The sequence below is a fragment of the Xenopus laevis genome, chromosome 6L (assembly GCF_017654675.1).
Source record: "Xenopus laevis strain J_2021 chromosome 6L, Xenopus_laevis_v10.1, whole genome shotgun sequence".
Classification (NCBI taxonomy): domain Eukaryota; kingdom Metazoa; phylum Chordata; class Amphibia; order Anura; family Pipidae; genus Xenopus; species Xenopus laevis.
The window spans coordinates 61,349,319-61,374,743 of NC_054381.1; the positions used below are offsets into that span (position 1 = coordinate 61,349,319).

General features: G+C 35.7%; 1 protein-coding gene across 1 annotated transcript; it reads left to right on the top strand.

The window, feature by feature from the left end:
- The first annotated feature begins 5,750 nt into the window (after positions 1-5,750).
- inhba.L (inhibin subunit beta A L homeolog) lies at positions 5,751-22,102 on the top strand. The gene is made up of 2 exons (XM_018267544.2): positions 5,751-6,548; positions 16,691-22,102. The coding sequence occupies exons 1-2, from the start codon at positions 6,161-6,163 to the stop codon at positions 17,536-17,538; spliced, it is 1,236 nt and encodes a 411-aa protein (XP_018123033.1). The 5' UTR covers positions 5,751-6,160; the 3' UTR covers positions 17,539-22,102.
- Positions 22,103-25,425: the final 3,323 nt, after the last annotated feature.

A 25,425-nucleotide genomic window follows, 5' to 3' on the forward strand; every position in this document is an offset into this window, starting at 1 on the left:
TAAATGCAAGGTTATGCACTTTGGCAAAAATAATATAAATGCAAGTTATACACTAAATGGCAATGTGTTGGGAGTTTCCTTAAATGAAAAGGATCTAGGGGTCTTTGTAGATAACACGTTGTCTAATTCTGGGCAGTGTCATTCTGTGGCTACTAAAGCAAATAAAGTTCTGTCTTGCATAAAAAAGGGCATTAACTCAAGGGATGAAAACATAATTATGCCTCTTTATAGGTCCCTGGTAAGGCCTCATCTGGAGTATGCAGTTCAGTTTTGGACTCCAGTCCTTAAGAGGGATATAAATGAGCTGGAGAGAGTGCAGAGACGTGCAACTAAATTGGTTAGAGGGACGGAAGACTTAAATTATGAGGGTAGACTGTCAAGGTTGGGGTTGTTTTCTCTGGAAAAAAGGCGCTTGCGAGGGGACATGATTACACTTTACAAGTACATTAGAGGACATTATAGACAAATGGCAGGGGACCTTTTTACCCATAAAGTGGATCACCGTACCAGAGGCCACCCCTTTAGACTAGAAGAAAAGAACTTTCATTTGAAGCAACGTAGAGGGTTCTGCACAGTCAGGACAGTGAGGTTGTGGAATGCACTGCCGGGTGATGTTGTGATGGCTGATTCAGTTAATGCCTTTAAGAATGGCTTGGATGATTTTTTGGACAGACATAATATTAAAGGCTATTGTGATACTAAACTCTATAGTTAATATAGGTATGGGTATATAGAATTTTAATTAAAAGTAGGGAGGGGTGTGTGTAGGGATGCTGGGTTTTCATTTGGAGGGGTTGAACTTGATGGACTTTGTCTTTTTTCAACCCAATTTAACTATGTAACTAACTATGTAACTATGTGGTTTCTTCCTTTCTTAATCAGGCCCAAGTCACAACAAACCCAGAGTCCAGGTGTCCCCAACCTTCTTTAACCGTGAGCAACATTCAAATGTAAAAAATAATTGCTGAGCAACACAAGCATTAAAAAAGTTCTTGGGGATGCCAAATATGTGGACTGACAGCCCACAGGAGGCCCTGCTTGGCAGCACACCTAATTTTCATGCAATTACAACTTGCCTCCAAGCCTAGAATTCAAGAATAAGCACCTGTTGGGGATCACTGCTCTAGAAAGTCCACCCTGTCAAATCAGAAATAGGGTTCTGTATGTGCAATACTATACATATAAAAAACAAAATTCAGTTATAACACATAAAAAATCGAACAGTTAAAAAAATACATGAAAAAGTAATTGAAATAGAGCCCATAGGGATTAGTCACAAACAGAAGGACACCACAATACTACTTATGGAATGAGAAAAGTTCTGTAGAGCAGGCCTTGCCTTAAAGCAGCAGTGAAATATTTACGGTAGCTGGTTATGAAAACCTTGAACCATTAGATGTTATTATAATAGTTCATGACCATGCAATAGCAAGCACCGCTGTATAGGTTAAAGGGCATAACTTAGAGATCATCTTCCAACAGGGACAACAAGACCTGCAACACACCCTGGAAAAACAGATGTGTTACTTCTCTGAAGAAGTACACAAGCCACGACACTCCCACACAATCACAAAATCTAGGAGGGGATCTGAAGTGATCATTATAAATGGATACTATATTTTGTCTCTCTCTCTTCGGGGCAAATTCACTAAGCGCCGAAAATGCGTTAGCGACGGCTTTGCTGCACTTCGGCAGCCGTAGTTTTATCAGGGCTGCGCAAATTCACGAAGTTCCAAAGTTGCGCACAGGTTACCGAATGCTTGTGAAGTTGCGCTTGCGATAATATGAAAAGCAGTCTGAAGTTACGCTAGCGATGCCTAATTAGCATACGGCGTGCAGTTACAGTACAATGGACATTTATGCTGCAGCAACTACATTACACTACAGAAGGCCAGGGAAACTTAATAAAATTAAATAGAGGTCTTATATTGCCCTACACATGTGCACACTGTAAAGCTTAGGTGCCAAATGTAAGGGGGAAGGAGGGTATCCCCAAAAACATTTTCATTCTTATTCAGCCGATCACCCAGTAAAAAAGTAAAAAACACCTGCGAAGTGGCAAAATGACGTCACGCTAGCAAATTGTCGCTAGTATTAGCCAGTTCGCCCTTTAGTAAATTTGCCCCTTGATGAGCACAATAAGCCTATATATATATATATATATATTTTTTTTTTTTTTAATTTTATAGTGCTGACCTATTACAATATATTCCCCTCCCCAAAGGAGCTTACAGTCCTTGCCACTGTAATACTAATGCACACAAATGCTAGTTCACTTTTATCAGAGGCCAATTAATCTGCAAGTATATTTTGGACTATATGAGATCCCTCCAAAAAGGAGTAACTTAACCAAAGACCACCATCGTGGGGAGGCACACTGTATTGTAGCAGCCCTTTCATATTGCCTTACAGAATTGTTGCAAATAAAGTGTTTTATGTTCCAGCACTTTGGGTACCATGGGCCAAAAGAAAAATAAAAGTCAGTAAAGGTTAGTTTTTCACAACTTTTCACAACTTTTTATTGCACGCTACACACTCTAGAAGCTATAAAATATTACACAGAACAAAAATGTAACCTGTCTCTTCAAAACAGAAAGGAATTCAGTGATGTTTTATCTTTATTTATTTTTTTTTTAAACATGGAAAGATACTTAGTGCACGGTCAACATGCCCATATTTATTTTATTTTCTTTCATGTTCACTGCCTGGAAATGGAATCTAAAAGTGTGTGCACGGACCTTAAATCTGTATTCCCTGAGGGAAACTTGTTGTTCCTGCCACATAATTGTTGTTCATATAAATAGTGTTGAAATCAATTTGGCGCTTTTCTCTGCAACAAACAGCAATGCCTTGATTGCTTTGTATGAAAACGGCAAGTTTTGTGAGTTGCTGTAATTAGCCGTGCTACTAGCTGTACCTGAGGAGAGGGGATGTTTCTCTTCTTCCCACAACAGACATTTCTAAGGCTGTGACCATAACTTACTGTAGTTTTCTCTGAACGCTTCCCAGCTGATTTAGGATGAATCACTCATGGCAGGGTCTAGACACAAGCTTTGTAATGTAGGCCAAAGCAGAAGTCTTTTTTTCCTTGTCTAGACAAAGTTATATATCTGTTGTTAATGCAAATATATAGTCACTAGCATTTCCCTTCACCTGAATATCCTTTTATGAGTTCTAAGAGTATACTCATTCTGCATGCATTCAAGTCTGATATATGTGTGTGTGTGATGTATATGTGGTCTGTGAGTGTAGTGTGTTTGTGGTATTATGTTGGTAATGTGTGGTTGTTAAATACTAGATGTATGTAAACCTGATGCAGCTCAAAAGTCCAGATTATCTGTTGGTCACATTGGTCACACTTACAACAGTACCCTAGCTGTTGGGGACCTGTTATCCAGAATGCTCAGGACCTGAAGTTTTCCAGATAAGGTGTCTTTTCATAATTTGCTTCTCCTTACCTTAAGTCTAATAAAAAAAACAGTGAAACATTAATTAGACCCAACAGGATGATTTTGCTTCAGAATACGAATTAATAATATCTCAATTATGATCAAGTACAAGGTACTCTTTTATTATTACAGATAAAAAGAAAACATTTATATCTATGGCAGATGGCCTTCCCTTAATTTGTATCTTTCTGGATAAGGGGTTTCCAGATAATGAATCCCCTGCCTGCACATTTGTACAGATTCACTGCTGCATGTAAACGTTAAGTCTCGTACTTCCCTCTTACCATTCTCTGCTTGACTTTGCCTGAAACATTCCATAATTACAGGTCTCAGATGAATTGTTTAAGAGATACATGATATTAATATGCATTACTATAAGTGTTCAGTTACACAGGCGTTTACTATATATGCACTGTATGGACAAGCTGCACAAGGAGCCAAGTGAGAAAAATAAAACTTTTTCAGATACTGATGAAATATGAACTAGGCCATGTACCCCAAATCCTTCCTTATCTGTTATAATACTTTCCTCCTTTTCTGTTATTGTTCTTATATTATTCTTTATAGAGTGACTTACAATTACCATTTAGGAACAATAAAATATTCTTTTGGGGGTTTTGTGAATTTTTAAGTTTTGTGCTTGTGCAGTAAATTGTTCGTTTACCCTCCCCTTTTGTAGTTTTACATGGTTAAGGGCAAGTTTTCTAAAAAAAAAAAAAAAAAAAAGTGCACAATTTCACCTTTGTTCCTTGTCACAATCTATTCAGTAAAAAAGTCTAAAGTTAATAAATGTCTAATTGCTCCAAATATATATGCCACATATGACTCTACTGATACAAATGCTAGCTCAAAATTAAAAAACAAAATTATTTTGCTTTATGTAAAGTTTCAGTTTTTATTGCACCTTTTTCTTTACCCCTTTCTATTTATGCTCAGGGGGAAAAAAAAGTCTCACACACACTGTTATAACTAGTAAATTGACAAATTTAACTGGAGTTTCTTTGTGAGTTAATCACTTGCAGTGGGTTATAATGAAGATGACTACACGTTTATTCAAAGCGGTTTTATCACTATGGGGATTTAGTTACATTAATATTGATATGGCTGTAGAAGTATAAGACTTAATGTCTAGAAATATCTACTCTGATGCATATTCTGATATGCCTCACCATCAGTATTACTGCTAGCTCTGTGTGTATCATTGTCCATTTCAGATTCTCCTATGTATCTCACTGTTGATTGGGCTCCACTGGTAGAGTAAGTAGCGTCAGATCTTAAGTGCTTGTATCTTTGTCCAAAACATGCGGCATGAAGCCACTAAGACAGAAGGGGCACTGGCTTTCTGCTTTGAGAAACAGCATTTTAAAGGCACAGATATTTATGTATTCTTTAATACTAAATGGATATAGACAGGGACTTTAACAGTATGTAGCAATCCCTGTATGTGATATGTTTATGAGCACAATATCACAAAATACTAGACAGCACAGTAAGTCAGTGATGTCAAAAAAAAAAGTTTTCCCTCTTTTTAATGGTGCTGAATCACTCGTTGCGGAATACACAGTCTGAAACCATAGTATTTAGAGTTGCTCACTGAGTTAAGTCATGGGACTTTGTTCTAAATATCATTTATCATTAATGCCATTTATCACTGTAATATATTTTTTTAACTGGCGATCACAGCTGCAATAAGCATAAAGGTTTACACACTGTTGCATAGGTAATAGATTTACCTTCTATCCAACTGCTTCTGTCCAACTTTGTTTTTGCCTCTCAGCGAGGATGCTGAGAGTTCCAGTGTCACATTTGAAGGGCTGAAGATTTCCTATGCCTGCTCTCTGGAGGGATAAAGTACAAATGCCAGGGAAAGACAGTTTGTGTGCGCAACAACTTGTGCTGGTGTATTAAACCGTTTGAAACAGATCACACACAAATACAAGGAAATATCAGTATAAGTGATGTGGTGCCTTTAGTAGATGTCAGGACAATCCAACACAGTGAGTGACAATAAGGAATATCGAGGGTGTATTTGTATGAGAGGAATAGGAGATAGAAAAGGGAGAAAGGGGTGATTCTAAAAGTGAAGGAGAGAGATGGGGAAAGACACAGTGAGATAAGAGAGAAAAGGAAAGAAAGAAAGAAAGAAAGAAAGAAAGAAAGAAAGAAAGAAAGAAAGAAAGAAAGAAAGAAAGACTGATTAAAAGGAGGGGGCAGCAAAAAGCATGAGCTTTGGGATATATGAAGAGGTGTGTGTTAGTAAGAACTAAGCAAAAGCAGCCTGTCAGAATCTGTTCCTCCCCCTTCCCTAATCAAGTCCTTACTCATACTGTAGACAAGCTCCCACCCTCTCTCATTCACTCACTCACTTCAGGCAAATCCGTCCTCCCTGTCTCTACTCTCTTTCACTCTCTCTCTCTCAAAAGGCAGAGACAGAAGTCAGAGCGTTTCACACTGACAGCCACAAATACCCACAGCACTTAAACCAGGGAGAGGGAGAGGGAGAGAGAGAGAAACTGCAAAGCCAAACTTTACTGAAAAAGAAAAAAAAAACTTTTTGCTTGTTTCTGAGAATTTTCTCAAGGAGGACAAGCGATATATTGTGAGGAAATAACTTTCCCCGCAAAACAAGAATTCAGAGAGAAAGAAAAAAAAACATATAAAGGAAAGAAAAGCTGAGGGTCTGGAGGAAAGAATCATCACCTGGTGACAGGATGCCTGCACACTTGCTGAAAGGAGTTTGTTTGGTACTTTGCTGGATTATAGTGAGGAGTTCCCCAACTCCAGGATCCGAGGGGCACAGCTCAGTGAATGACTGTCCATCTTGTGCCCTTGCAAAATTCCAAAAGGATGTGCCAAGTTCTCAGAGTGACATGGTGGAGGCAGTCAAAAAGCACATATTGAATATGCTGCATCTGAGGGACAGACCCAACATTACACAGACAGTGCCTAAAGCAGCGCTCTTAAATGCCATTAAGAAACTACATGTGGGGAAAGTGGGAGACGATGGGCAAGTTCAAATTGAGGATGTCATTGCAGGAAGAGCAGAAATGAATGAAATCTCGGAGCAAACTTCAGAAATCATCACTTTTGCTGAATCAGGTGAGTTTCTGAGACACTAATGTAGCTTTTGAATACCATACACAGGATATGTGCTGCTGATAAACAAAGAGGGAACTGTGGCTGAAATAATTGTGGAACTGTGGAGAATGCAATAATTTGTGTTTTTTTTTCTTCCTGAGATTTAACCTTGGCCACAGAATGCTTGTTTGCACTTGCTAAATTCACAGCGAATGAGCTATCTCTGGGCAATCTTTAACACAGAGTACAAGTGCTGGAGGGGGAAGGGCACTGTCCAAAACTGTAGAAAACGAAAAAAGAAGAAGGCAGGCAGAGAGTGTGAAACAATCCATTAAGGGCTGCAGGTTATGCTTTTAACATTATGCTGATAGCTCAGTAATCACTTCGAAGTGTAAAAAATAATTACTGCCAAAGATTTGGTCAAAAGGTTATAAGTCAGCTGTTATGATCATTAAAGGCATCTGAATAGAGGAAGGTAGTGGCTTGTGTGTGTGACGCTTAAAGATTCAATTCCACCCATTTACCACCAAAGAGTCCAGCCGCAGACTGAAATGCAAAGCTTCACTGGCTACTTTGCCAGAGGCAAGGGCTGACGGCTGCTGTGCACTTGTATTGCTAAGCAGCTGGAACAGGCAAACTTGCATGTGTTTCCAAGCAGACAAATATTTGAGAGATGCCCCCCAACCCCATTGAAGCATGGTGCTTACCTCCTTGGAATAAGCCAGAGCAACATGTTTTATCCCAGCAGAGGCACAACTTTTATCTGTCTTCTGTAAGCAAGATTGAGGTAAAAGCCCTCTAAACGCCACCGGTGAAACGTAGTCTTGATTGAGTATGTTTTGACACAGCTCATGTCTCCCATTCATAAGAATAAAATAGTTCAGCATGTCCTGCAGACTGTGTTGAAAACTGTTGCTGCAAACAAACTACAGCAGCTCTTAAACAGTGGAGCTGTCAAAACCCACATTTCTTCTTCTTCTTCCTTTTATTTTTTCCCCTGCAGCTATTGCTCGCAGTAAACTTTAAAAGCAGCCCTGTTATAATAGCATTTTATCTCTAGTCACTGAGCCAGTGGGAAAAGAATGCCATTGTTTAGTGCAGCATATCGTAAGCAAAGTATGTGCGGGAACTCTAAGCAATTTTGTTTAAAATGTGCTGCAGGAATATAAACAATTAAGACAAGCGCTCAGAGTTTCCAGTCTTGAAAACCTGTTGACTCAGATGTTCTGTCTGCAGGAAAAGCCTTGCAGGAGTGTGTGCATGCTCCCAGATCAGACATTCCTGCCAGCGATTTGCTGCCTCTGAGAATACTGTGTAGTACTGCACTATCTGTTCTCTTCCATGAGGCTGGGAATTGTGAGGTAAACCCCACTTAGCCATACAGAGTTGTGTATATACACATCCTGTGTCCTATTAATGGATCTGCTTTCTGCTCCTATCATTAAGGCTGTTGCTGCTTTAGTCATATAGAAAAATGGTTATGCTTTATACAAAGAATGCACATTTCACTGTATAATGTGTATACTGTCCAGTTGCATTATTAATTCATTATCTGGCACATACAGTCTACTAGATAAAATATAAGTATAATTGTTTAAATGCTGCAAGACAACCATTTTAGAAAAGTTACTTTTCTGGTGTCACCAATCTCAATCAAAGGTTGTCTATATACATCTATATCGGTTCAGTTACAGTAGTAGAGGTCTGGAACATGGCAGTATCTGCAGCAAAACACCTCTGCAGGTATAATAGTTCATCCATCAGCCTATAACCCCAAGTCAGACAGGGGGTGGGGGAGAACATTTAGAAATGTGCTTCTTTCGGCAAGCAAATGAGAAGTCATTATTTTCTCATCAGTGCCAGGCTTGAGCACTTATAATAGGTTTAAATTGGGGTTAATAAAGTGGCTGATAATGCCAAACAAATAGGTCTGCTCTGACTGCTGGCATGTGATGTATGTGCATTCCATAACCCTACTCCATTCCAACACGGTCTGAAGGCTGCATGGTCAGACTTTGTTTGGTCTCAACAGCCAGATTCATTCTGTGGGTTGGATGGTTACTGTGGGAGACACAAGATCTATGTTTAAGTGACGTAGTTGCAAAGAGAGAGAGAGAGAGAGAGAGAGAGAGAGAGAGAGAGAGAGAGAGAGAGAGAGAGAGAGAGAGAGAGAGAGAGAGAAAGAGAGAGAGAGAAAACAGATTATAAATCTTGACTTGCTGAGGTTGGAAGTAAACAGGTGAATTTCAGAATCATCACTCATATTCCAGTAAACCACCTAGAATAATGTACCAGCAAAACTCAGTTCATTCATACCCAATAAGCTAGGAAAAGATTTGCTTGTATGATGGGACTCAAGAACAGATTTAAATTAAGCTATAGTCATACCGAAACTTCAGTTTTTTTGAGAAGATCCAGCCAAACCACGAAAAAGAGTCGAGAGGCTAAACTTTTCCAAAAAATGGGCAACTTTCTGTAATTATTTTCTGATTAAAAAAAATAATTTCTGCTTTTTTTGTCCTTGAAAAGCAACAACTGAAACTTGCAGTGCTAGCCGAAACCCTTGAATCAACTTCAGACAATGCAAACCCTCTTGGCTTTCTGGAAGAAAGCACAGTTGCCCTTTAACTGGTAAAGTATGTTGCTGGCTGGAAGACAATAAAATGATTCACTGAAAGACCTATTATTTATATTAGCTGATTAAAAAAGCCCTTAATGTACCCATTACACTTCCCATTAATGTCATTAGAAAATTAAAAAGCAATTAACAGTTAAATAAAAATAATTTATGTTAGAATGTAACATTTCATTTCATTTTCTATTCCGTCAAACGAATTGCGTCTTTTTAACTTCCCTGCCAGGTAAGGAGCTTAGTATCAATAAGCATCACTCATGTATTTGGCAAAGTCAATTACAAGACTTTTGTACTGTTACTTAAATGGCCACTAGAGGGTACTAGGTACTGCAAACTTCTTTCACTTCACAGGGCTCTAACAAAGGCATCTTATTGGTTCTGTGTTGTCCTGTGTCATGATTAGGTTTATTAATATCTAAAAGCAAAAGTGAAATATTCCATCCAGAGTTAAAATATAAATATTGATCGAAAAAAAGCTTTTCACCAGCTGGAAAAAAAGAATATTGTGTTTACCGACACACATACAGTCACAGAATTTCTTGGCACTGATCTATGAACATACGTTTTTAAAAGCTTTTTAACTGTGCTTTGACACAGTTTTTTGTGGGGTTGGAAAGTATAGTGATTTTAATGTTTTCACAACTGTTCTTTTCAGTATCAGTAACATACTTTGTATCTTGCATTCCTGTATACCTACCAATGGTGAGGCGTTGCCCTGCAAACAGGATAAGCTTATGACACTCTACTATTCAAATGGATAAGGGTAAAGAAGTTAATTGCATAAAAAACGTGAATGTCTCTCCGGATGAAATGGGGAGTCTACTACTAATAATGAGTCCCAATGCCATATTATAATTATATCAAGTTGCCAAAAAACCCAATAACAACTTTTTTATGGTGACTGCACCCAAACTCCTGCCCCCAAAAACTGATTACTACTCTACTTTATATTGAAGACCGCACACAACCACTCATGCCCTGGAAGGGCGTTGGAGTGAAGATAAATAGAACATGTATTGCCTCTTCAAATCAGCATCGGTACGCATATTGCAGGCCAGTATATTCAGTGAGAATTTTAGTTCTAGATTTCTCTGATAAACCCAATCCCAAAGCCTTTTTTTTAAACAAGCATCTATATTCCTACGCAGTGCCAGAAAGGGGCAGCAAACTATTGCTTACATAAATGCATACCGTTTTTTTTGGCTACTATATAATGCTCATTATCTGGAGAGACAAGGGAGTTAAAACACTGCTTTGCAATAAAAACAAATATGTGGATCATACTGCTTTTTAATATTTGATAACTTAGAAGTTGGTATGTCTCCTAGCCAGGCGAGTGATCATCATGCCAAGAAATATTCCCCCCTAAAAACTGATTACAAAAGAGAGGCCCATATAGAACTTTATATTATTTATGGCTTATCTTATGCCAATGATTTAGGCAAATTTCGCTTAAACTGCAACTTGTTTTCTTCACTTTCTTAATTCATCCATTACTTTAGAGCCATGTGGAAGCCAAAAGTGTGGATATATATATATATATATATATATATATATATATATATATATATATATATATATATATTATATTCATGTTTTTTTACAAGCCATTTGGTACAGTTATTGCATCTCACACGTGTCTCTCAAATGTGTGCCTTGTAGGCTTGTGGGTTAGAAGTCAAAGGCAAAGTATACATATTTCAGTAATCTTGCATTTGCCCAGAAAAGCAGCTCATACCAGTGACAGCATTCCACAGTAGTCTTTCAGAAAGTAATGGGATTAGGGCATAACATGATGCATATCCGCAAATACTTCACAACTGAAAAGCTGCTCTTTCCTTGATTCCGAAAGGAAATGCATCATGGGAGCATTTGCTCAATCATCATGCACTAATAATATCACATCTTTTTGTATCAAATACAGCCAGGGTGCAACTCAACAGTGATCTTCATTTACAAGTATAAGGTCACCAAATGTATCCTTGTTTCAAGGCACCTCAGATAAATGACCTAGTTGCTGCATGTATTACCTGCTTAAATTTGCAGCGATGAAGTGTTGGCTTCTGTGCTGTACCAAAATTAAACGAGTACATCATGTTAATTGCCTAGTTAAATTAAGTAATAGCAATACATTTTGCAGTGCTCTTCAAGAAAAGGGAGTAATCATCAGACATATCGATTACATATAAATAGTGACTGATACAGAAAGTAAAGTGGGAGTAAAGGGGGCACTCATCCTTAGAGCTTCCAGTCTAATTTTGTTATGCAAGCCTTTCCCTGCTGAGTAAAGCAATGCCACTCCCATGGCTAAAAGATTCTTAATTTATCTATTACTTGCTAAATGTAAGTGAAAATGCTTCAGTGTTTCAATAATTGGCCCACTAGGGGTCATTGCTTTATTAAAGCACGTACAGGTATTGGATCCATTATCCGGAAACCTGTTGTCCAGAAAGTTACAGGAAGGCCATCTCCCGTAGTCATTTTAATAAAAGAATTCACATGTTTAAAAATTATTTCCTTTTTCTCTGTAAAGGTATTGGGATCCAAATTACAGAAAGGCCCCTTATCCGAAAAGCCTAATTCTGTATCTCAAATAGTGGAGATGGCTTTAAATGGTGCAGTATACCTCCTTGGTCACCACGAGTGCAATGAATAAGGCTTGTGCTGAACATACTTCTTGTCTGTTGTTTTAATTATAAAATTACAAAATGAATCATGTTTTGTTCTTAATTTTTCATTATTAAAACACCTGGCAGAAAGTATGTTCAACACAAGTCTTATTCATTACGCGTTTACATGGGGTAAGCTGCCCCTTTAACGTAGTAGATGGCAATTGATTGGCCTCCAAGACATTTTAAAGGTGCTCTGTTAGTCTTATCAAGAAGGTGCCCGGTCATACCATTCAAAACTGATCCCACTGCTATGATATATAAATATGTACATAAATAAGGCTGCCTGTGTAGAATAAACTATGACAATACATAGAGAGAGAATGAAAGTAAAGGGGAGAGGAATAAGGGGGATTGAATTAAAATGTGCAAGTTAACCTTCATGGCTTTTCTTACAAAAGCAATTTGCCTTTTTAGCTTTACTGTTCCTTGATGGTGAAGAATGAAAAGTAGTGCAGTTTCCATGAAAGAGACAGATCGAAATAAATTGCAACTACTGTAACTATACAACTCCTCGTTCTCTGCAGGGGACCATAAAGTGTAAACAATGATTGCCTTTAGCTAATACTACTATGTAAGTGACATAGAGGAGATCGGCTTATTTTCCATATTTCACGCCACCTTACCCAATAGTTGTTATATCTGATACAGGCCATAGAGAAAGGATGATTATTTATACAGTTTAGGAGCATAATTGGGCTATTGGTGTATTTTAATTGATATCATATGCTAAAGGTGGGATGGGTTTTGCCACATGTTTAAAAAAAAAAAGCAATCCATGCTTTATTTGGAACAAGAGAAAAACTTCAACAGAAGCTGGCACAAGCTTGACTTGACTCCGGCTTTACTACTTCGTGGGTCCAGGCTTGTGCCAGTCTTCTGAAGTTTTTCTGGTGTTTGACTCCCCTTGCTGAAGGTCTGGGGCATGTGCACCCAGGCCCAATGGTAAGCGGTAAGCTCATATAGAACGTTCTCAAACGCAGTCGATACTGGTTAAACAATTTGTGTATTTGGAACAATACAAGAAAGTTTTGATATAGTTATAGAGTGATGAAAGAAGCCATTTTTACTTAGTTACGTGTGTTGTAAAAGCTTTTCAGCAGTAGATGCCCACGTGAATAGAACGATTTGTCAGCAAGAAGATACATGACCTCCAGCAGCTAAATAAAACATAAATAAATAAAGGATGCCTGGTGATTTTGATTATTCTTGCATTAGAATACAAATGCCAGGAGGTATTACACAGGAGCCAGCAGAATACATAATTGACACCTTTCATATCACTGCATTGTATTCACAGCAAAGCATGCTGATTGTAATTATGTTGCCCTGAAAGGTAATGATAAATGTGTTAGATGACACACCTTGGCACCTGGTGATAGAAGCCCGTTTATGATAAAGGATTGCACATACATGTTACTTTTTCAGTTTCAGAGCCTATTATAGCTGCTTTACAAAGACATAAGAAGGTAACAAATAAAACTTTGAACCTCAATATTAGAAAAAATGTTCACAAATAGATAAATTAGATTTTATTACTGGTGAACTATCTGAAAACAGCGGAACTTAAAATGTTTTGGGAAAAAATCTAATTTTAGTCTGCATCAAATATTAAATACATGGCAAACTTTTTTTTTAAATGTTACTTATAAATAACAAATGCAATAAAGTGTTGTATTCTAGCCTAATACAGTAGCTACTCTAGATAGCCATAAACTTTTACAGCAGCTAGCAACAGCATATGTGTTTATGTGAGGCAGATATCAGCATTTGGCACATTCCATGCAAAAAAAAAAAAGGAATGTAAACCTCTGTAGGACTAAGTGAAAGCCTATAAAATTTCATTAACTAGTCACCACGTAGTATACTTATATGCCTTTTGTTATAAAACAGCATTTAACTTCCAAAAGAATTGAAAATATTTACATTTAAAAAAAAAAACATTTTAGCTCTCTTAAACTGTCGCCTTTCTCTAATAAAGTAATACGTGTTGTAAAAAGAAACACTTCATTCGCTCATGATCAAATAACCTAGCAGAACCTATTACTCATTTCATTCTGTGCCAAGAACATGGAGTCTTTATCAAGGGAACGCCCCCACAGCATGATGTTCACGATCAGCATCATTATGCCAATCAGTATATGCACAGAAGAAAACATCCCAAAAATATGCTGTTCTCTGTCTATAACTCATTCCTCAGCATATCTACCACCATAGTACTATAATTAAAATGTGCATAGCATTCTAAATTAGAAACATAACTGACTAAGCTAAGATGTATACTATGACACAGCTACATGCCAGTCTTTAAGTTGAGACTTAAAATACTGAATACAAAGATGGAGGTTACAAAGACAAAGTGAAAGTATACATAAAAAATGATATGCTGTGATATGCTCTGTACCTTGTGCCAGATCTTCAGTAAGTCACAAGTTGCTGAGCGCATTATTACTGAGTATCCTATAAAAAACACCATGAATGGTATTTCCATTTATGTTCTATTTTTTGGGTCATGCTTTAAAAACAAGCTACACTAGGGCATATATATCTACACTTTTTACATTTAAAAAGGGCCCCGTCAGGCAAATAGGGGCATTTATGTTAACTCTTATGATGTTTGCCATAATCAGGAGTTTCAGAGTATGGGTCAGTTCAATAAACTTGAAAAATGAATTTAATCTTATATAATAGTTTGATCATGCACAATACCTCTAAATTTGGTTACACTTATAATTGAAGTCTATGGATCTGGTTGGTGCACAAGTATACAGTATGTGTTAATGACCAGTGGGCCCCAATAGTCCCATACATTAATTAATTTGGCAGTTTCTTACAAAATTAATATACTGTCCAGCTATGGTGTCTCCTTCAGTTTGTGGTCAGCTTTAGCAGTCTAATAGCTCAACACTCTGCCTAAATTTCGAAAGCAAAGGACAACATATAAAAAGAACAAGGTTATATAAACCAATGCACCCGAATAGGCTTGTACCTACTGTAGCAGAGCAACCCAAGTACATCTAAGCTAAGAGCACACAAAGCAGCTAAAAACATGTTTACTGAGTGCCAAGAACTTAAACGTGATAAAAAGATTTATATATACAATCTAGTGAAGAGATAGCTGCAGCTATCTGAATTTTTCTGGTATCAATAGTGATCACATGTTCTATTTAGCATACATCTTTTAGCACTTATCGTACATTATGACAATAAAATAAATCTTAATGACAACCTAGTGCAATGCAAACGATTTGCCAACTTGTACATAACTATCATTTCTTGTAGAGCTATGTGCCAATCAGTGTATCCAAGTATCCATGACAATAAACCAACACTTTTTACATTTCGATTTTGCAACATAATTTATGGCCAAACCATGTAGTAGTGCTGTGCTGTAAACAGCATCTGTTCATGTGTTATACAAAATACAGTGTACATATTTATAACATACAACTAAACAATGGAATTTCAGATTATCACTCTCCAAAAAAAGTTTTCTACAGTATGGGGCAGATGTATGAAGGGTCGAATATCGAGGGTTAATTAACCCTCGATATTCGACTAGGAACTAAAATCGTTCGACTTCGAATATCGAAGTCGAACGATTTAGCGCAAATCCTGCGATCGAACGATCAAAGGATTATTCCTTCGATCGAACGATTAAATCCTTCGAATCGAATGATTCGAAGGATTTTAATCCAACGATCGAAGGAATATCCTTCGATCAAAAAATCTCAGGCAAGCCTATGGGGACCTTCCCCATAGGCTAACATTGACTTCGGTAGCTTTTAGCTGCCGAAGTAGGGGGTCGAAGTTTTTCTTAAAGAGACAGTACTTCGACTATCGAATGGTCGAATAGTCGAACGATTTTTAGTTCGAAACGTTCGATTCGAAGTCGAAGTAGTAGTCGAAGGTCGAAGTAGCCCATTCGATGGTCGAAGTAGCCCAAAAAACACTTCGAAATTCGAAGTTTTTTTAATTCGAATCCTTCACTCGAGCTTCATGAATCGGCCCCATATATGTGTTTCTATTATTCGAGTTGCTATAGTTGTATTTGTATAAATATATATATATATATATATATATATATATATATATATATATATATACATACAATTTATTTTTAATGACATATGACAATATAATAATATGACGAGCTTGGAATCCTATTGTGAAATCTTATTGTAATGCCATTTTTACGCACTGCAGAGCTTCTTCTTGTTTACAGTGCAAATGAAACCTGTTCCCACTCATCCAGTTAATAGCAAAACAAAGGTTCACAGATAGTTATTCAAGCATTAAAGAATTCTACAAATGCTCTTCAGTTAATTCTCTTAATATATTTCATGGTGGGAAGGTGGCTTAATGCATTGACCCAAGTTACAAAACCTTTAAGCACATAGCAGAGTGATTTCTGCACCATATTTGGATAAAATCATTGTCTGTGTATAGTCCCACAAAGACATCTATCAAAGTATGAAATTATAGGGGTCATTTACTCTAAGAAAGGCAGAGTGCAAAGAACAGAAGCAATGTACCTTTTTGAATTATGCACACTGCCTTCCTTTCATGTAGAATTGCTGCAGGTCTATGCTCTCCATTTCATTCATTATATTCTTCAAATGAAGGTTATAATTTGAATAAAACAGATAAACATACATTTTTCCATTCTTGATTTGCAGTGATACTTTACAATACAATAGGGAAGAAACAAGAAAATATAAGTATATTTAAAATGATTAAGCATAAGAGATTCGGTATTAACTTGTATCTTGTCAATTGTGTCAATCTAAATGTAAAGCAAAACTCTTAAGATCATTGGCTAATACTTGTTTTTGTTTGCCTTTTCTGTCAATATTCAGGACCATCCAAGAAAGTACTGCGCTTTGAAATTTCCAAAGAAGGCAGTAACTTTTTAATTATTGGTGAAGCGGACCTTTGGCTGTTCCTAAAGTTGTCCAAGGCTAATCGAAGTCGCACCAAACTGACTATACGATTGTACCACCAGCAAAGAGGTCAGAAAGACCAGCGTGGATCTGAGAGCAACAAAAGTGAACTGCTTATTGCAGAAAAAGTAGTGGATACAAGGAAAAGTGGATGGCATACGTTTCCCATAGCTGGTAGCATCCAACGTTTACTTAATTATGGCAAATCAACCATAGATATCAGAGTAGCTTGTGATCAATGCCAGGAGGCAGGGGCTACACCTGTCTTGCTTGGAAAAAGGAAGAAGAAGGACGATGAAGACAAAGAAGCAGGGGTATCAGGTGCAGAAGAAGAAAAAGAGCAATCACATAGGCCTTTCCTAATGATTGTGGCCCGGCAGACAGATGAGCACCCCCATAGAAGAAAAAAACGTGGCTTAGAGTGTGATGGTAAAGTTAGCATTTGTTGCAAGAAGCATTTCTACGTCAGCTTCAAAGACATTGGTTGGAGTGATTGGATCATAGCACCTCCTGGCTACCATGCCAATTATTGTGAGGGAGACTGCCCTAGCCATATTGCTGGAACTACTGGCTCATCCTTGTCTTTTCACTCCACAGTTATAAACCAGTACAGACTAAGGGGCCAAAGTCCCTTCACCAGCATCAAATCCTGCTGTGTGCCCTCTAAGCTTAGAGCTATGTCCATGTTGTACTATGATGACGGTCAGAATATAATCAAAAAGGATATTCAAAATATGATTGTGGAGGAATGTGGCTGCTCATAAAGTTAAAAAGAGCATTGTCATTGTCAGCATTGCGTTGAAAATACACTAATCAAGAGAAGTGCAAATGAACAAAGATCAAAAGTCAAAGTTATCAGGGTTTGGGTGGTGAACTTGATTCACAGTAAACAGCCTGCAGCAATTTTTATCCAAACGTGGAAACCCCTTTTTAAGCACGACTGTGGATTTTATTTTAAATAAAAGCACAAGAACAAATATAAAGCTATTTATAAAATGTTTGCATATCTGACAGGTGCTTCTGTTACTGCACATGCGGGTATACAAATGTGTATAAATAGGTACACTGTAAAGATATCCAGAGAGTCATGTTTGATGCCATGTTGTCAGTCAGCAGTTCATAGTTTCAGAAGATAAATACATTGCGCAGGTAATCTCACCTTCTTCCTCTGCACTATCCTTGCAAAAGTATAAAAAATACAGAAAAAAGGCAAACAAAGTTAAATTTCACTACGGTGCTGATGATCATAGAACTATGCAACTTTTTGGGTTTGAAAACCGTTTACCTGAGAATTAAAAGAGAGACTTTTACAGTGGAAGCAACGTAAATATTTTTGTTCTTTCATGAGAGATACTTGAAAGGAACATGTTGGTCCAGGTTCTGGATCCAAACATTTCTATATTTTGTTTAAAAAAAAAAAAAGAAAAAGAAAAATGTAAATGTTTCTTTTTTTTTTTAATTTGCACTACAACAGTATTTGACCGCCTAATATTCTTATTTAACAAGTATTTTCGAGAGAGGTTTTATGAGCTGCACTTAACATGAGCTATACCAGAATTGCTACAGCACACAGCAAAATAGCTATTTTTATGACTATTTTCATTTTTTTCTACCTTCAATGATACACCTACACCAAAGACATTAGCATGGAGAATTAACAGTCTGTCTATGACTGACAATCACAGGCAGATAGGAAAGAATATATTTAAAGGATCAAGTGTATATAAAAAGTTATTCAAAGCCAAAATAGTATATTCTATCTAGATTCATTTATGGGCAACTGTGCTGCTTTAAAGCATTTTTTTTTCTTTTCTATAAGGAGGGAAAAAAAACACTTCGGCAACTTACATGTCTGGCTTTGTTTGGCCTTAATTTGCCCACTGTATACACTGGGTAGAAAAATTATCAACATGATGCTGAAATAAGTCGCCTCTTTTTTATGCAGTTGTTTTGAAATAAAATGCAAGCTTTATACTGTATAGCAGATATATTTTTTTCTCCAAATTATCCAAAATGAACTTTACAAATTAGCTAACTGCCACAGTGTATTTTGCTGAATTATTAATTAGCGGCATAATAATATTGACCACTGCTTAATGAAAGTTTTTGATCATTTTGCATGGTAAAACTCTTCTTGTTTTATTGCAGCTGGTTAAGTACTATTTAAATAAGTAACAAAAATGTAATACTCAGATAATTGAAAGTGAGAATATCAATATTTTCGTTTTTACTGCGGCAGCAGACATTTCAGCAAATTGTTTTCCACAATTTCAATTGTTTTGTAAGTATGTATATGTGTATAAGAGCAAACAGATTTTTTTTCCTTTGTATAATTATCAAAACACATACCTGTAACTATTTTCTATCTAATTTATTCCACAGTATTTAGCTTGCATTGTAAAGCAAATGGTGTATTGATGTATTTGTCTTTTTTTATACAAATACGTTTTTCTGACTTGTTTGCAGTTTGCAAAGAAAGGAAAAGAAAATAGAACATATTGTAATATTTTACACTGATGTATATATATGATAAGTCATTTTCATTTGGCAAAATTCTTATGATAAATGTGTAAGGCAGTAGGTGGAAGAAAATAGATACACTAATACCACTGTGTTGTGGTTGATGTAACAGCATTTGTTATTTTCAAAAGTTAACTTTTATTACTAAGAATGATTCTTTTTTTGTCACTATCTGAAAATGGTAAAAACCCTGTAAAGCACTTATGTGCATGTACAGTACACTAAAACGAAAAAAATAACTGTTCCTCTTAGCTTACATCCTTACAAAATATAAAAAAAGAAAACAAATACAGTTTGCCCAAGGCAGTGCCAAATCACTACTCACACAATCTGTTTCCCATACATATGGAAAAAAGTGTTCAGTAAAATACAGTTCCATCTTTCACAGATAACACTCTAAAACTATTAAGGCCACTGTTAAACCTTATGTTGAGACTGAATTGAGTAGTGTTCATCCCAATATTATCTAAAGACTCCAATATTTAATAGAAACCTAAGGCAAATCCCATAGTTATCTGAATGCAGAGAGCTTGTTATCTGAAAACAGCAGCTAGAAATAAATGGGTATGAGAATGTGTGGCCATAAGATATAGATAATACACTGAAAATGCTGTTATAACACAAAAAAATATTGTTAAAATGTAAAAAAAAACTTGTTTCAAGAATATTATACACCATCTTATAGCATTTATACATATAATAACTTGGATAAATGACACTCAAAAAATCTCTCCCTCTTTTTTTTAGTGTCACTATAATAATGTTCAGCCAATGTAATATATTTTGGCATTATTTAAACATTCAGGTTACTGTTGATTATTGGAGTTTAATAAATTCATATGTTAAGATGCATTAGGAAATACTGCTCCCTGTGCTCTTCAAGAATCCAGTATTGATCCTATCAATTTTATTTCCACTCTGTTGTTTCCAGTTAGATTTTATATATATATATATATATATATATATATATATATATATATATATATATATATATATATATATATATATATATATATATATATAATAAGATTTATGACTTTGTCATACAGTACATGCATTTAATCACTTAAGTAGAATAGTTACACATCATCAATGTATTTGGGAGCAGGTGCCGCTATATAGGAACAGTTATTCTGTTGATTATGCTTTTACGATATACAAAGACACAGGTATCTGTCATGTCCCTGTAAACTTAAAAGGAACTATGAAGAGAGTCTATGAAAAAATAATAGGAAAAGTGAAGAAGGTGATGGAAAAGAAAATAAGAACCTGTTAGCTTTGGGCCCAAAATAGAGCTGCATTCATAACATATCTTAAAGCAGGACTGTTCTTGCCCGAGTTATACCAATAGCTTATTCATTGATGGTTCAAGTAGAAAGTGGAAAAAAAATGCTTGATAACATGAGAGAAAGAGGATGTTAATCAAGGCTGGCCACATGGAACAGCATAAAGAAGAGTTTATTTTAATGAATCTTTATGGCTACAAATAGCAATAGAAATTGTTACCACATTTTACTGGTTTTGTAGATCCTGTTATGCTCAAAACAACCACCCTTTTAAGGTAGCTGTGCAAGAAAACTAATTACTTGTAAATGCTACCACATTTTTTCTGAACTCTCAAATCACTTTCTATATCCCTAAATGAGCTTTTCTTCATTTTCGTAAAAAAAAAAAGAATCATTTCTATTCTCCCGTTTTCATAAAATTATCTCAAGGACTCATTACATCTTTAATTTGAAATTTGTATGAATTTAAGGTCTCATCAACATAGTTCAGTATTCTAGAAATTTTTCTCAGTCCATTATGGTGGGTGCCCTATAAGTTGCAGCTCCAGACATTTCATCCATTTCTTGTCCCAATAAGAATTTTCATGAGAATATCCATATTGTTACATGTAATAGTCAAATAAATGACATTAATTATTGTTAATTTGACATATTCAATACTCTTGGAGTATTGCACAGTAGCCTTTCAGTGTTTGAAATTAAGGCTTATATTTTAGGGAAGAAAGTGCTGGCTCTGATGTTATGTCAAATATGAGAAGAAATTTCCACTTACAAAAAAATAAGATTATTTATTCTTCTAGGTTACTATATCATAAAATGTATTTATTTTGTATGATAAACAAAACAACATTGTAAATCCCTAAATAGTTTCGTACTTCTTTACACTTTTAACTTTAGTGACCAACTTATTCTCAATAATTATATTATGTGCATTCCACTTTTTCTTTTCATTTTGTTTTAAATGCTTTAACCAATGTCCATTCTGCTTTATGTAATTAAAATTGTTAATTTATATGAGGAGAACATTTTCAACTAAGTCAATGGTTTCTTAATATTTATTGTATAAAAGACTGTTTTTTTATTTACAGTTTGTTGAAAGAGATATGTTTGCATTTGTTTATAGTAGAAATTATTTATTTTGACAGCATTCCATTCAATGTGTTTTACACGTGGAAGGTTTGCTAGTTGTACATTTTAGTGGGAAATACTCAGCAGCTCCTAGTAGATTTTAGGGTTTATGATTTTTTTTCTAAAGATCTGTATGGAATTTTTTCTTCCTCTCCCTTTTTAAAAAACCACAATGATTTGCCATGCAAACATGGAGTCAACTAGCTTAAGTTGTTAAGAAGGGAGGATCTGAAAGACAAGAACTGAAATAGGACTCCTGAAATAAGGTTATTTTTTATATTTGTGCAAGATGCTCAAGTCAGTACTGGTTTATTATGAATCTTCTGTTATCTTGCCCTTTGAAACTGACAAAATGAAACAACTTAAGTGAACTAAATAAAGGGAGTTTCACTGAGAAATATGTATTTGTCGTTGTGTGATTTGTGTTTTTGATCTTACAGTGAAAACCGAAAATAGTACAAAAGTACAAGAACAACTTCTTGGCAACGGCAAAGCCTTGAGTATTATAACCACCTCTATAATGGACACAGTTTGAGTGGTGAACTTCCATGCTTAGGTTTGTAAAAGAGGGCCAGACAAAGGCACACTATATGGTCAAATCAATAGGCTGCTGCCATGTGAATTGTAACCAGTCTACATTCTAGAACTGTAACTAGTAAAGCAGATTGAAAAGACTGTAAATTGCCCACAGTCACAGAGGCATGACCATAACCACAAAGTTTATTGCTATCTTCTTAATTTATTTAGAATTATTTTCATATTCCTAATTCATTACACAATATTGTGATCAAAGTTTATAATCCCAAGGGAGAAATGAGCAGACTGAAAAAGTAATACATTTTCTATGCATCACCCTATCTTTCCAAAGCATATTATTTAATCTATTTGAACTCAAAGTACAGGTATAGGATCGCTTATTAGCAACTCCATTATCTAGAAAGCTCTGAATCATGGGAAGGTCATCTCCCATAGATCCCACTTTAAGAAAAAAATTCAAATTTTTTAGAAATATTTCTCTTTTCTGCTATGCAAAGAAATATTGAGGACCCAATCAATAGTATTATCAATTCTCTGTTTGGTTTGAGCCTGACAATCAGACCTTTATGAAACCAGGACTATTTAGCATACAGACCTAATATATAAAGTGTGAAAATAAAGTAGGTGTCAAAGATATCTTTCCCCCTGCCCACTATTGTAGGAATTAATTTACTTTCTAATATATATATATATATATATATATATATATATATATATATATATATATATATATATATATATATATATATATATATATATATATATATATGATATTTTTCAGCCCAAACAAGATTATTTATTATTAAAAAAGCAGGATTTAATCAGATCAGGGACAAACTCGATAAATATTTAGCAACAATATGAATCGTACAATTTTCGGGGAAATTTTTTCCAGAAAAGCCCAAATTTTTCAGATTTTTGCCTGGACTACCCTTTGCTGGTCTGAGATGCTGGATTTTTGTATTCTGACTTTTTCCATCCTCAGGGTATAATAAATCTCCAAAAAGTTTTTTATCCACTGAAAATTCGAAATTTTAATTTTTTTTTGAGTTTTGGCATTCAGACTTTAATAAGTAACCCCCTTAATGTTTATACAGGTTTAAGAAGACTATACTCGGGCAGATGTAAGCTGCCAATTTACCCCTTCAAACTAAATTGCCATCTTATTGGTCTTTGTGTAGGGGCCAATGTGTGACTGATCAAAACCTGGTCAACAAGTATTCTATTGAGCAGGTTTAAAATCCCATTGTGTGAGGGACATGCAATCCTTGTCCAATGGGTCCAGAATGTTGGTGGCCAAATGAGGTAGCTACTTTTGATAAACCAGCCTAACAAAGGAACTGGAAACACACAGCATATGTATCAAGAGATTAAACAAACAATTTTATAAGAATTTTCTCTTCTATCCCTGTGTTAAATATTCCCTAAATAGCCAATTCCCCTTTTACTTCATGTTCTGCTTTCACAGTGCATTTAACATTAAGTAAGTCAAACTATGGGCCAGATTCAATTCAGTGAAAAAAAGTGATTTCATGGTTTATCATGGGTCATAAATTAGATTTAATTCTAGGAGTAAAAACTTTTTTCCAAATTCAGTTCCACTTTTTTTCCCATAGACTTCAGTAGTTTTCATGCGAACCTTGAGATTTGAATTGCATTGCATCTCATATTGAATCACGTTCATTTTTCATGTGATAACTCTTTTCTCACTGAATTGAATCTGGCCCTAAGTATGATATGTGCTACTGGGCATAACCTTGTAAATGAATAGGCCTGTGTACAGAGCATATCCGCTCTCACACAGCATCAAAGTTCAGATTAACATGTATAGTGAAGGCACTATAGCCTAGAAATTGCAGCTGCAGCAGCCCCTCAATAACCTCTCAGTGCAGAGGATTAGGGCAGGTTTAGCTTAAGTCAACCTGCTACTTTTCAAACATGAATGGCATGACCCCAATTAGAGTTAAGTTTTTGCTGAAAAAGAATTTTATGTAATATGAAGCTGTTGGCCTTCTTTTTTATGTGCTGCTTTTGTTTATTATTTTTATTGCAATTACATAGGATGACATTTTAAGGAGCACCACCATTTCTAACCAGTACCCCCTACGCAGGTCCTCTTTTTCTCTCTTGAGCCACATTAATGAGGCTCCCAGAAACTGCTCCCTTCCCTTTTACCTCTGTGGCTGCCATAATTGCCTAGTAGGAGTATAGGAACTGAAAGTTAACCTGGATTGCAGTGTGCTGAAGATTCAAGGGACAGATTCTGTGCAACCCATTGATGCTGTTCAGGAAGATAAAAGGTGGGGGTGTTCAGTTTTTATAAATGGGTAGGGGTGTTCTTTAAGAAATCTAAGCAGCAAGATAGAGAGAAAAGAGCAATGAATGAAAATCTAACCTCACTGTCAGTCTATTTCTGGTTGCTAAAGTCTTTGGCACAACTTACAGTTGTTTTTTAAAATTCCAGGTTGGACAAAGAATTGGGTGTAACTAATTAATAAATTTAATAAATAAATATGTAAATAAAAATAAAGACCAGGGGGGTTATTTATGAGGGATCGAGTTGTGTTTTCCACAAAAATGTAAGTTTTCAAGGTGATTTTTTGTTGGTCAAAAAAACCTCAAATTTTTCAAGATTTCTTATACCACGACCCTGGAAATAGCTTGAACCCAAAAAAACACCATCTAAAACCTGTCGAGTTCATGTAGGAGTCCATGGCACAGGTACCTTGAACCATTTGAAGTTGAAGCCTACATGATTTCAGAGATTTTTTTCTGACGAAAACTTGATCAATTCAAGGGTTTTTTTTCATCGAAAAACTCGATCAAGTTTAATATAACATTCAGGTTGTGAGTTACTATAAGTAGAGCTCATTCAAATTAATTTGATATAAAAAAACTCTCACATTCAACCTTTGATAAATAACCCCCCTAATATAACGTTGCCAACACACTTATAGAGAGTTTGAAAGCAAACTTAAATGACTTATTTCTTAAAAATATTTAATATTATAGAAAATAGAAAAAGAAATTAAAATAAATTATAGTAAATAAAGAAGCGTATAAAGAAGTATATCTGTACTTGTGATTTGTACGACTTTTTGTACAAAGTAACACAACATAGCTATGATTTTGCTTTTTGCATCGGAGTCCTCAAAACATGTTTGCAAAAGTAAATACATG